This window comes from Phoenix dactylifera, chromosome 10, assembly GCF_009389715.1.
Source record: "Phoenix dactylifera cultivar Barhee BC4 chromosome 10, palm_55x_up_171113_PBpolish2nd_filt_p, whole genome shotgun sequence".
Classification (NCBI taxonomy): Eukaryota; Viridiplantae; Streptophyta; class Magnoliopsida; order Arecales; family Arecaceae; genus Phoenix; species Phoenix dactylifera.
This window is the reverse complement of record NC_052401.1, coordinates 1,595,565-1,609,081: the sequence shown is the minus strand read 5'-3', so window position 1 is coordinate 1,609,081 and position 13,517 is coordinate 1,595,565. Positions and strand designations below refer to the sequence as shown.

General features: G+C 40.7%; 2 protein-coding genes across 5 annotated transcripts in view; both read right to left on the bottom strand.

Annotated features, from left to right (window-relative positions):
• Positions 1-2,130: 2,130 nt before the first annotated feature.
• On the bottom strand, positions 2,131-3,339 carry LOC103703151 (E3 ubiquitin-protein ligase PUB23-like). Its single transcript, XM_008785897.4, has one exon. The coding sequence runs from the start codon at positions 3,337-3,339 to the stop codon at positions 2,131-2,133; it is 1,209 nt and encodes a 402-aa protein (XP_008784119.3).
• A 2,134-nt stretch (positions 3,340-5,473) lies between these two features.
• LOC103703152 overlaps positions 5,474-13,517 on the bottom strand; it is a 28,802-nt gene continuing 20,758 nt past the window's right edge. For all 4 annotated transcript variants that reach the window (XR_003384894.2, XM_008785899.4, XM_008785898.4 and 1 more), the window contains exons 14-15: positions 6,119-6,201; positions 5,474-6,025 (exon numbers count right to left, since the gene is read on the bottom strand). Coding sequence is in view for 3 of the 4 variants with exons in the window: in XM_008785899.4 (XP_008784121.2) it covers positions 5,900-6,025; positions 6,119-6,201 (209 nt within the window). In the remaining variant the exon portion in view is untranslated. The remainder of the gene's footprint in view (positions 6,026-6,118; positions 6,202-13,517) is intronic.

Below are 13,517 nucleotides of genomic sequence, written 5' to 3'. Positions count from 1 at the left end.
TTATATAGTTGGCAAGTAGCTCTTCTGGGACTTGGGAGCGTGATCACTTGGTCATAGATTCTTTGTTCGAAGAAATCATTTGATTGGACTGCCACTACCGGCTCCTGTCGGGCAGTTTACCTTGTTTTAAAATGGTCGATCACGGCATCATAAATGTATGTAATAGATTATATAGACGCTTCTTTGAATTCCAATTCCGAGGCCGGCTTTATGGCACCAAACGGGGTTCGTCGTAGTGTATCATATTGATGGAAGTAGGTAGAAGGAGTTATTTTTGTTGAGTATATCTTGAGTTTACAAATCTTAGAGATTGAATGCTGATCGACTTTAGAATATTAGATCAAATCCAAATCTGATTTAGGACACTAGTTCAAGACCAAATCAACCAAGAACATCAATTCGAGTCTAAAATGATTTACTCTAATAACTCGAGTATATTGGAGGCTAAAGTTTATGAGAAAATTTTGTATTCCATAATCTCTAATATTTTTAAAGTAAAATTTTTGCATCATCTATGCTTTAGACACAGGTTAATAAACTAAATTCTATAAATATTATGTACTCTTGTTTTCTTATTCTTTTCTTTCTTTTCTTCTTGTTCTTTTCTTTCTTTCCTTCCTATTCCGTTATTCTCTATACTTGTCGCAACAGTTTTACCAAAAATTATATTAGATCCTCCATTAATATACAATTCACCAGTTAATTCCGAACTAAATGGGTAGCATGGAGTCAGATTCCACAGTCAACCTTCATCAACCTCTTTTTTTTTTTTTGTCTATTCTAGCCGTAGTAAACACTTTAGCTAATGGACCACCATGGTACGTCCATTAGCAACTTTTAGCTAAATTTACTTTTGACTTATTTCAATCCTTCAAAGGAAAAAAAAGAAACAAAAGGATAAATATTAAGAAAGAGAAAGAAGTACATTATTCTTTTCTCTGTTAGGTATCTGATCCCGCACCATTCGCAGAGCTTGATTATGCGGTGCATCATCAACCGCCCACAGATTTCTTTCACAAGAGAGTTCTGGTAGCCAATGACTCAGCTTTGATATATATCTAGAACTTTGACAGTGTCATGTATTACATCATTTAGAAATCTTCTATTTTAGCTATATTTGATCTTATATAGATTGAGATCTGCTCTGGAAGAAAACACGTAAGCGACAGCCATTCATCTTCTTCAAGTCAGAAATGAAAAGAGAATACATTTCTTTTCTGAAATTAAATCAGAGATACTCGTTACTCATTAGTTTGGTGATCCCAAGTAACACACATATTTGATTTAGAATCTGCTTGTTCATTGTGGCTCATCATTGCAATCACTAAAAATATATATACATAATATTTGTTATTTGATCAAACACTACATGTTCAGCATTAATTCATGGCGAACAAAATGATTAAGAAGCTCAATCACAATCCTGAACCAGCTCACATCAATCATTTCATGCTTCATTGCAAGAATGGTTCAGTCTAGAGGTACATAAGACGATATTTGTAATGACTCCGCATGGCAAATTAAGGCCCATGCATGAAATATGCATTAGGAGGCTTCTAGTCCAATGGAACAGTTCCTGATCTGGTTCTACAGATTGACATTTGTTATGCCACAAATCATCATAAATCAGTCATTGTTGCTCTTTTTATTGAGCTTTTTTAATGGCCTTAGTGAGAGCTGACATATTTGTGCTAGATGTGCTCTACTAGGGAAGCCTGTAAAATTAATTTGAATTATTCAAGGATGGCAGTTTTATTCCTGCAGTATAGCATAGTATCTTTTTGACAATTTTTTACAGCTTGCAATAAGCAAGCGCATGACATTTATATTAGAGAAACAAAATAATTGATGAATGACTCCCGTAATGCATCCCTCAAAAGACACTAATACTCAAAAAAAAAAAAAAATTAATGCAGAAAGCACACTGCTCTCAAAAAGAATATACGTAGCACACAATTTGAAGACAAGATCTGAGAAAAGAAGTATGTGTTGGGATTAATCAGACAGAAAAATCCCTAATCTGCCTTTGCGTGGGCATATTACCTAATCAAATTGTAATACACACCAATACCCTCTAATCAATTACAATTTTTCACTGCTAGCCAAAACACACACACACACACACACTCTCTAACGAGGATATGAAGCCAGCAATGAAGGAGCTAAACAAAGAGAATTCCTCCAAACCTTGGAGTGCAACCTCAGCATCTCCTTGACCTTCTCCTTTGCCTTCTCCCCGCAGTCCACCTGAAGCAGCATACAAAGCTTAGCTACGGCCCCCACCTGCTTCATCTCCTGCAGCACAGCTCGTGTCGGCGAGAACCTGGCCGCCGAGTACAGTATCCCCACCACCCTCTCGCTCGCCACCCTCGAAACCCTAAGCAGCTTCTTCGTCACCACCGCAATCCCCGCCGCATGCCCCACCATCTCCGCCCGCCCTTCCGCGCACCTGCACAGCTGGTCGAGAACCACCAGCATCATCTCGCATGCCCTCCTCTCGGTCTTGTCAAGAAGCAACTCGATCACCACCCGCACCGCACCAGCTTCCACCGCCTTAACCCTGTTCCTCCCCCATGGACTCAGCCCGCCGAGAACTTGCACCGCCGCCTTGGTGGCCGGGTACGATATCTGGTCTCGCAGCACCTTAACTACCTCTCCAAACAATTCCTTGCTGAAACCTTTCAATCGGGCTGGAGCCATCACTGAGAGTAGAGATTTGATCAGCAGCATAGCATGAGTTCGGGACTGATAGTTCGATCGGCGTAGAATGGTTGCCAACGACTCCATGAAGTCATTATTCCTTTCGATGAGATGGAGAAGGCTTTGTTCCGAGACTTGGAGAGAGTATAGAATGTTGAGAGCTTCATCATGAGCAGCACTTACGGATCCGGTTACATCATCGAACAACCCTTCATCTTGTTGATCTTGTTCTCGTTCTCTTGGGTTCGATCTGCTTTCCTCTATGACTGATGCTAAGAAGTCCACTGCACCGGCGGCCTCCACGCACCGTTTGTTGCGGTCACTCTCGGAGATGATTGCTTTGAGCTTGCGAAGGGCGCTCATCCGGGAGCGAGGGAGCTTGGCCTCATCAAGAAGGGCGGCGATCTGCGCCTTGTCGACCGGAGGGCGGGGAGTCGGGAACCGTTCGATGCCATGGGAGGCATTGGCGGTGCACCATGCCTGGATCAGACGCCTGAGGGTGTGGTTGGGGGTGAGCTCCAGGTCCGGCAAAGGCTGCTTGCTAACCGGGCATGTCTCATGCTTCCCGGCGAATATCCACCGCTCGATGCTCTCTCGGTCGTAGGTGATGCCGGTGGCGAGGGTCACCGGATCTCTCATGATTTCGAGAGATATGGGACATAGGAAATAGGATGGGACATCAACTTCTTCCATTGAAACGAACCAAAAACAAGGGAGATCCGGTGACAAACTCTAGGAGGAGGAGGAAGGAAGAGCTCGGAGACGGATCTTGTTAGCTAAACTTGGGAGAGATCTAAGAATATTTGGTGCAACTGGTTATAGAATTCAGGGGATGTTCTTGAGAGTTGAAGGGATGGAGGATGGACTTCTCCCTTTATAGAGGGAAGGGGAGAAGAGGATTGGAGAGATTCAAAAGCGTACAAGTCAACTTCTAGGGAAGGAGTTCTATTTTTATTTATTTATTACTTGTAATTGTATGAGTTTTCCTTTAAATAACTCTCTCTTGTTCTGGACGGTGGAGAGAGCGGGAATTGCTCAAAGATCGACAACCGTAGCTTGTTTGCTTATGTTTTTTTTATACGCCCATAACGGCCGGCTGCGACACCCTCAAACTTTCCCTCCTTTTGACTTCTAATTTTCTTCTTCCCCTTTGCTTATTTTGAACTGTATGCACCAGAGGTGAACGCATATGAACTTTGACCAAGTGCTCCAATCCAAAAAAAAAGAAAAAAAGACAATCAATAATCGATGATCTTATGGAGTTTATCTAGCTTTGCATTTGATGCTACTCTTTGCACTTTAGATGTTAGTTTAGTTACTAATTCTCATCTCTTTTATTTGCATTGTTCTAGATAACATAGCCATGTATTGCTCATTGGACTGCTATAGCAATATATATGTTGTTGCTATCCTATAACAAATGGGTTTTATTGATTTTGATTTTACTTCAAATTTTCAGCGGCACGAGCAAATTGTTTCTTATGCTACTAGTAATTTAATACTAATTATAGGATTTTAAGCTAGAGCTCCAACTAGCTAGTTAAAATAATAAACAAAATTTTAACGTAGTTCATCTTATCCTAATTCTCTTAAGAAGAAAAATCCTCATAGAGGAGAAGACAAGGGAAGGTGACCGGATCAAGGGTTAGGTTGGATGCCCTCCATGGATGAAAGGCAGCTGATGCGCGACTTCCTCAAACCCACACGGCCGCCCATGCCGCCGATTCCACCAACGATGCCTCAAGATGAGTGTTTGATGACAAAAATTAGCGGCTGTGATTGACGGTATGTAAGGTCATATGATGCGTCCCATGTAGGATAGGATATAGTTTCTCCACGACGTACGCCACCGACTCTACTACCACTTCAACGTGGGCAGGTCTTTGACCGTGAAACGCCACAAACGCATGCGAGAGATTTAGCCACCAAAACATTGAAAGCCTCATTGATGATGACGCAACTCCCCCGGTGGGCGGAAGATAGGAACAACAATCGGACGGCCGTGATTAGGCTATCACCCACAGGCAATCTTTCTGCATGGGGCCCACCAGAGTGGACGGCAGGGATCTGTCACGTGATGTACAACGCGGGCCGACCCCAATGCAGAACTGATTGGAAACGGCTCCGACATCGGTGGGAGTCCACAAGCACATGTAATGGAAAAGTCAACGCATCAGGTGTCTTTATATGAGAGCGGTTCTCATATAAAGATGTCCTCATAATGGTAGGGAAATTTTCTCATGTAGCTCTCCTACGGCAACTTACAATCACTAGTTTAGAATGTTAGGACCTGAGATGAGTTGCTAATTGATTTATTCCCATGCCGGTAGGTTAAATTTTGAAGTCTACTATCTATTTGACATGGTATTGGAGCCAAAGTTGCTAGAAACCGGAAGTTTAAGACTCTCCATCTTAAACACAGAGGAAACGAAGCCAACAGAATAAGACTTCCAATTTGGAAGATGATCCACATACCGCTGACCGAGATGGGACCCTGCCTTCTCTTAATCGACATGTTCAACCTGGTCAAACCAAATGGTCACTTAAAAAATTTGTAGTTCGAACATCTAAGTTTTACCTTTAAGGAGCAGCCCATTTCTTCCACCAATGAAACAGGGAAGTGATGTTTTACCTTTAACTCTTGCTCGAATGAGTTGGCAAGTCTTCAATCAAATCTATCGGCGATCACATTAGAAAAGTTCTATTATACTCAAATAAGGGCACTGATTATTGTACAATCATATTATGGAGCAAGGGATTTGAAATCTGGATGAAGAGCAAATACCCAGGAAAGGCGGACATTGACTCTTACGATTTGTACTTCATATATGGAACCCCAAGAAATAAATCCAATGAAAAGAATTACATGGAACCGTATACTTATAACGGATAACCACTTCACTAGACTAGTTAGTGTCTAGACTGAATATCTTGTACAACTATTCTCATTCATTTGGTGAAACTCAGGTAATAAAAACACACAGGCTTCCAATGTACAACTGTACATTTTGAATGGCAATATACAAAACCACTCAAAATCCATGATTTCGTCCTCAAATTCAACTTCAGCAGAATGGTGACCTGTCAAAATGTCGACCAGAGGGAGAGATAAAAAATGCTAGCTGATGAACTCAGAAGTTTACTTCAGGTTCAAGCTCATGACTGCTGAAGTGCAAGAGATACCACATAGTGAACGAATCTACAAACACGGCTGATTACGTGCCTTCAGATGTATATCTAGTATTAGATCACGTAATTCCGGGAACACCGAAACAAGCACCAGCTCCAACATGCTATATGCTAGCTGCTTAACACAGACAGTAGACTGCAGATACAAACATGTTTTCAGATATTAGAAAGCAGTTCTATCTTTGATTCGCATTGACTCAGATACACCAGAGTTTTCAGATGATCTAACCTGGATAAAGTAATAAACGTCCTTTGCACACCGCCTGTATTGACTACGCCCAATCAAGCTGACTAATGCAGTTGGAGCTCCACCTGACAAGCATTCAATTGGGTCAATTGAAAGTCCTAACATATTTTTCTAAAAAGATGCATTAAGTAGTACTTTTCATTGCCCCAGCTTAAAAGTTAAAAACCACCAAACAATAAATTTCAGCATTCACATTTTTAAACAAATCTAATTAATTTTGCGCCATGAGGTTAAATATGTCCCCAAGACTACAAATATTATGCATTTGATGCAGCAACCTACACAGTATATGTTGAATGCTCCAAGCATCCATAGTGTGAAAGAAATGCAGGCACTGCAATAACAGGTCCAGAATTAGTCAAAAGTAAAGGGACCATGATAATGCCTGACTAAAAATAGCTTTAGCACTCATTATGTCAGAGGCTCTGTTTGCTTGCGACTGACACGCTGCAGTTAGCTACAATTGAATTGCAAGCGCGCAAAACAAGTGTTTGGATGCCTGCAATTGTAACTGTAGGCTGCAGTTTAACTGCAAAAGATGCACAGAACTTGTAATTAGATCTGCAGCCAAAATTGGTTTCCAATTACAAGATTTCTTGCAATTGGAAAGTAAACTAGGAGCTGGAAAGTAGCCAGGTACATTGCTCTGATCAGGAAGAAAGAAGATTTTCTTCAACCCGCTCAACTCGAATCTCTCATGAGAAAATTAGAAGATGAAAAAATTGTAAAAGTAGGGCTCAAGTCCCTTTTTTTATTGATTGATTTAAAATCGAGGTACACATCTTCTATTTATAATGCTGAGGTCCAACCTTGCATAACTCAGATCAGATTCTTCTTCCTAGTTCTAATAATACTTTCTTTTCTAAAATAAATGACTAGTAGAAATAAACTAGAAACAGCTAAAATTCTTTAGAAGGTAGATATCGACTTCTACATCAACTCTGCCTTTTGTCGCTCCATTTGATTCTTCTTAAAATAAGAGATATGCTCAATCAAAGTCTTATCCAAAAAGAAAACTTTCGATTTGACCAACTTATTTCAGACCCCAAACAATGGAATTTTGGCCAAACCCCTAAGGGAGCTACCTCCTTAAGGGCGTAGCTTTTTGTCTAGATCTCGAAAAGTTGCCCAATTTTTTTAAAAAAAACATCATCTCAATCGAACTTCGTATAACTAAGTTATGACTTCCAGAAGTTTTGCTTACGACTCGACTTTCTATTGTGACGGATCTTGCTCATGGACATTGTCCAACCCTACCCATAGTGGCCAGAGTGGTCCACACCAAATCTAGGGATCCTCCTAGATCAGAGCTCCCCCTATAGGAGATTTAGGGGGAACTAAAGATAGAAAAATGTTTGCTCCCCCATCTCGCGGTTGAACCACCCAGCTTTTCTCGAAAACTGACCTTATCAACCATGCGAAAAGACTCGATGCTCTCACACCTAGTTTTTGTGACGTTCCTCTTAACAACACAGTCCTCTTCCAGTGGTTTTTCTTGCTACACCCACAGGCCACCCACAATTGGCAGCACTAGTTCTTGGCCTTGGTCTTCCTCTAACATGGAAGGTTCCAACAACTCCAAATTCTCAGCACTGACTACTACTGAGTACATCTCCATGTATGGTGGTAAGTCAAGCTGGAAGGCATTCTTCCCTATCTTCTTCAAAATTTTGCAGGACCATATCGAATTGTTTTTAGTTTTATCCCTTCACCTTTTAGCTTGTCTTTCCCAAGGTGGAGCCAGACTAGCTTCCCCTCGTGGAATTTGCGCTTCGTGCAATGATTATCATGCCGATCTTGGTGAAGTTGCTAAAATCTCTACAACTACGCCTCAATCTTCTGATACACTTTGCAAGTCTTTAGATGCTTAGAATTATAGTCCCAAAAAAGATGCAACATAGTATAATTTACAACCTCAGTTTGTCCATCTGTCTATGAGTAAAAGGAAGTGCTCTACTTCAACTTAGTATCCATCATCCCCCATGAAGATCTCCAAAAATTACTCGAACAACGACTATCTCGATTTGAAATTATGGAAGTTTAACTAAAAATTTTTCCATAGCCACTGAAAGAACAAACGAACGGCTTCTTCTCCAATCACCATTTTCATGCAAGAAATCAGGCATACCATCTTACTAAACCGATCAACCACCACAGACAAGTAGTTATGGCTGCATCTTGCCCTTGGTAAACCTCCCGAGAAATTCATCAAGATGCTCTTCCAAAGTCTGCTAGGTACTGGTAGTGGCATATAAAGTCCCAGCTTCCTATTAAAGAGCTTCGATGTGCTGCATAGTACACAACTCTTAATAAATTGGGCCACATCTTGCGGCATCTTCGACCAATATATGTAACTTTTTAAGTTCAACATTCTTCACTGTGAAGTGCCCAGCAACCTTTGAAGTGTGTCTCTCAAATCCAATGTACTCTATCAGCGACTTGAGGGGCACAACTTGTTCCCCATACAGTAGTCCCTCTTTCAAAGTGAATTCTGTTAGCACGCCTTTTGTCAATTTCTCTAACTCTTCTTGAAAGTCTGAATCCGTTGCATCGAGATCTTTGTAACAGAGTGGCCGAATCTATATTGCAACCAATATACTGGAGACCACTGTTGTTGGAGGCCGGAACAATAGATCAGCTAATTTGTTTGTATCCCTTCTTACATTTGATCACCAAGTTGAATTGCCGGAAATAAAACATCCACTTCATGTGTCGAGCTTGTTGCAACTTGGACTGGGTATGGAGAAACTGAAGTGGCTTGTATTTGTATGCACAATTGTTTCTTTGCCCAACAAATATAACCGCCAATGCTTCACGGCTTGATGTAGCGCATACAGCTCTTTGTCGTGTATCGAATAATTTAGCTATGATCCCTAAAACATCTCCGAGTGATACGCTATTGATTTTCCATCTTGCATGAGAACTGCTCCCAGTGCATACCTTGATGCATCGGCCTCGATCTCGAAGGGTCTTTGCAGATTAGGCAATGCTAGGATAGGTATTTCGCAGATCTTCTTTAGAAGCTGAAAGGTATCTTCAAGCTTCTTCGACCATTCAAATTTTGGTTGGCTTTCGTCAAACCGTGTAGGGGTGCTGCAATTACTGAGAAGTGCATGATAAATTTCCTAACGTACTGGCATGCACACATGAAGCTCCTGACTTCGGTCACCATCTTGCGTCTAGGCCAATTTAATCAACCTCATGAAGGTGGCAGAGGCATTGCGTAAACTGAATAGTTGGACCAGCCACTTGAACAAACCCTGCCTCATCTTGAAGGTCACAATGTCTCATTCATCAACCTCATGAAGGTGGCAGAGGCATTGCGTAAACTGAATAGTTGGACCAGCTACTTGAACAAACCCTGCCTCATCTTGAAGGTCATCTTTCACGTGTCTTCCTCACGAACCCAGATTTCAAATCCAACTTGGTGAAGTAATATGCAGGCTTGAGATGGTCTAATAGATCATCAATTTAGGGTAGAGGGTACCTATTTTTGATGGTGATCTTGTTTAAGGCACAATAATTGAAGCACATCCTTTGTCCACCATCTTGTCGAGGAGACTCGATCACGCCTTAGTCGAGTAGCTCTGTGACCTGCTTATTGATCTCTTCATTCTCCATCATTGAGTTACAATAGAGCCCCAAGTTGGGCAAAGGTGCAATAATGAATAGTTGAACTCGTGCTTAATTATTCTTTTGGGTGGAAGCTCATTTACCTCCTTGAACAAGTCTAGAAACTTATTCAACGATTGGCTAATCTCAGTTTTTTGACTTGGATTCAAGTCTTGTATCAAAGGGCTCAACCTCCCTTGTGCAGCATCAGCTTCTCGAGTCATCAGCCACACAAACCTCTTGCAAGCATTAACAGGTTGCTTTGCCTAGACAGCAATCACAAGGTCGACGTTTTCTTGTGTTTTGGAGGCGTTGATCATGAACTATTTTCCATCCTTCACGAACAGATACTTCCTTAGTTGCCGGTAGAAGACTACATCTCAATCCTAAGGGTACGAGCTCCTAATAACCTGACAAACATCCAAAGAAACAACTTCACAAGTTACCACATCAATATATCTCTCAGTTATGACGAACTTGAAGGTACACTGCTTGGTAATCTTCAACTCAACATCTTTTTGAATCCAGTCGAGAGGATAAAGATGTGGATGAGGGTTGGTCTGCAACCCTAGCTTCTGAACCAGATTTTTAGAGATGAGGTTCTTCTGGCTTTCAGGATCTACAATAGCCTCGATGATGCTCTACTTCATCTAGATCTTCAAGCAGAAGAGTCTTTCATGCCTCTAGGTCTGTCTCAATTGTCTCTCGAGTTTACTTGCCATCAAGCTTAGTTTAAAGTCTACTTGATCAACTCGGGCAGCTCAACCTTTCCAGCATTGAGAACTACCTTCCTTTTCTTCTTGGAATCATCATCCTTCGACTTCTTCCTCTTCAGCTGCCCGAGCTTCTGAACCAGATTTTCAGAGATGAGGTTTTTCTGGCTTTCAGGATCTACAATAGCATCGATGATGCTCTACTTCATCTAGATCTTCAAGCAGAAGAGTTTCTCTCATGCCTCTAGATCTGTCTCAATTGCTCTCTCGAGTTTACTTGCCATCAAGCTTAGTTTAAAGTCTGTTTGATTGATTCGGGCAACTCAACCTTTCCAGCATTGAGAACTATCCTCCTTTTCTTCTTGGAATCATCATCCTTCAACTTTTTCCTCTTCAACTGCAATTCGGGGTGAAGCTTCCAACACTTGTCCTTGGTGTATTCGTGGAGGTTATAATGATCATAATAATTTTTCTGAGTTCTGTTGGCTTTCTTCTTGCCTTGCTCCCCCTTTTGGCTTGATTTTCTACTAACCTTTTTGAATTTGTCGCCCTTCTTGCCTTAGATTCTTCTCCTTGATCCCCATGTCCTTCACGCTAACTTCGCTAATGTCTTCAACTTTGAAGAGCTTCAACTCCTTTCAAATATTTTCATGGAGACCTCCGATGTACTTCATGAAAACTGCATGATTGTCTATGGAGATTTCAAGTAGAATTGCTTGCTTGTGAAACTCAGTGTTGTAGCCCTAGACGGATTAATCATACTTCTGCCATAGGTACTGTCACTTGATCCATCGATCCTCCTTGTGGCCAATTAGGTAGAACTGCTTCTTGATTAGGCCTTTGAATTTGCTCCATGTCAGATTGGTAACATCGTTGTTCCTCATGTATGAATTCCACCAGATAAGAGCATGGCTAGAAAGTTTGAGATGGGCAAAAGCTATCTTCTAGATACTAGAGTATCCACTACCATAGATAGTAAAGTCGCTCTCTAACTGGTCCAACCATTTATCTAGCTTCTCTGCATAGATAGTCCCGTCGTATATAGGGTTCTCGATTTTAGCTTCAACTTTAAAGGGTTGAATAGAGAGATTTTGCATACATGTAGGGTGCTCATCCTCCTCGCTAGATGGTGCATCATCTCCAGACACAGAAGACAGCTTTGCAACAAGAGTTGCTACTGTTTGTAGCGAAGGTATCGCCAATCTAGAGACAATCTCAATGAGTTGGACCAAGGTCCGCCGTACCGGTACCGGTCGGCGTACCGGTGGCCGGCCGGACCGGTACGGTACCGGTCCGGTCCGGTACGTACCGGCTGGTACCGGTCCCGTACCAGCCGGTACGCGGTGGTTTCAAAAACCACAGCGCGTGGCGCTGTGGTTCTAAAAAAAAAAAAAAAAATCGTACCGGTGCGAACCGGCCGATTCGCACCGGTACGAGGCCGGTACCGGCCGGTACGGGCTCCGTACCGGCCGGTTCGGATAAAAAACCGGAAAATACCGATTTTTTATCCGTTCCGGTTCCGGTACCGGTCCACGGCCGGACCGGTACGGGCCGGTACGGCATTCCATGAGTTGGACAATCTTCTTCTCTAGTTGTGTCAGACGTCCCTTCATCTCATCATCCATCAAGAAAGAACTAGTAGTTATACTCGCCTTTATCCCTTGATGTATTTGAAGCACGAATAGCTTTTTTTCTGATTGCTTGTATTGCTCGCATGTCTGGTCCATAAACTAACACCCCCACAAATTTTCTTCAACCCGTTCAACTCAAATTTCTTTTTAAAAAAAGTAAAAGATGAAAAAATTGTGAAAGTAGAGCTTAAATCCCCTTTTCTTTTATTGATTAATTTAAAACCAAGGTACATAACTTCTATTTATAATGCTAAGGTCCACTTTGCACAATTCGGATCAGATTCTTTTTCCTAATTTTAATAGAACTCTCTTTTCTAAAATAGACATATTAGTAAAAATAAACTCAAAAAGCTAAAATTCTTCAGAAGGTAGATCTTGACTTCTATCAACTCGACCTTCTGTCCCTTCGTTTAATTCTTCTTGGATTGAAAGATATGCCCGGTCGAAGTCTTATCCTAAAATAATAAAATTTTATTTCAGATCTCAAATAATAAAATTTGGGCAAGATCGCTATAGGAGCCTTGTCCCCTAAAGGGCAGGGCCTCACGTCACAAATCTCAAAAAATTGCCCGATTTATAAAAAAAATCTCAATCGGGCATCATATAACCTAATTATAGCCTCCGAAAGTTTAGCTTGTGACTCGGTTTTTCGATGTAGCGGATCTTGCCCCTAGACCCTATCTAGCACTACCATTAGTAGCCAAAATAATCCACATTGAGTCTGGAGATCCTCCAGAATCATACATAGTTTATTATTATTATTATAATTAAAGTATTATTGTTATTTTTATTACTATATAATAATGATTCTTATTATAATCTATACATAATGCTATAATAATGATGATGATGAATATTATATAATAATTATTAGTTATTAATAATGCACATTACAAATATATATTTGTATGATTACAAAATATCTAATTATTATAATATCAGAGTAATTTTTATTGATATAATTAATACAGTAATTATTCTTAGACTAATCCAATAATAATATAATAACAATGTTATATTTCTACTATAATTATGAAAACAATATAATAAATAAATTATAATAGAAAAATGAACAGTTTACTGCTTCAAGGGGTAACCTTACCAGCTCAAGTATAGGGTACCCATATCTCTTTCATTAGCAAACAACTAAACAACTATAATTAAATTGTCATCGCAGGTGCATTTCAATTATAAATAACCAAACAAAGCCCCTTTCTGCAACTGCAATTCCAATTGCAAGCAAGGATTACAACCTGTAATTGAATTGCAGGAAAACAAACAGATCCTTAATGTTGTATTCCTACAATAGCATCTTCAAGAGTTTCTCTGTTTCATATTGTGGTTCTGTCCATTCAAAACATGGATGGAAATAAAGACTAACTTGGCAGTAGGTATTGGAAACCAAGTAACTCATGGCTAGTATCA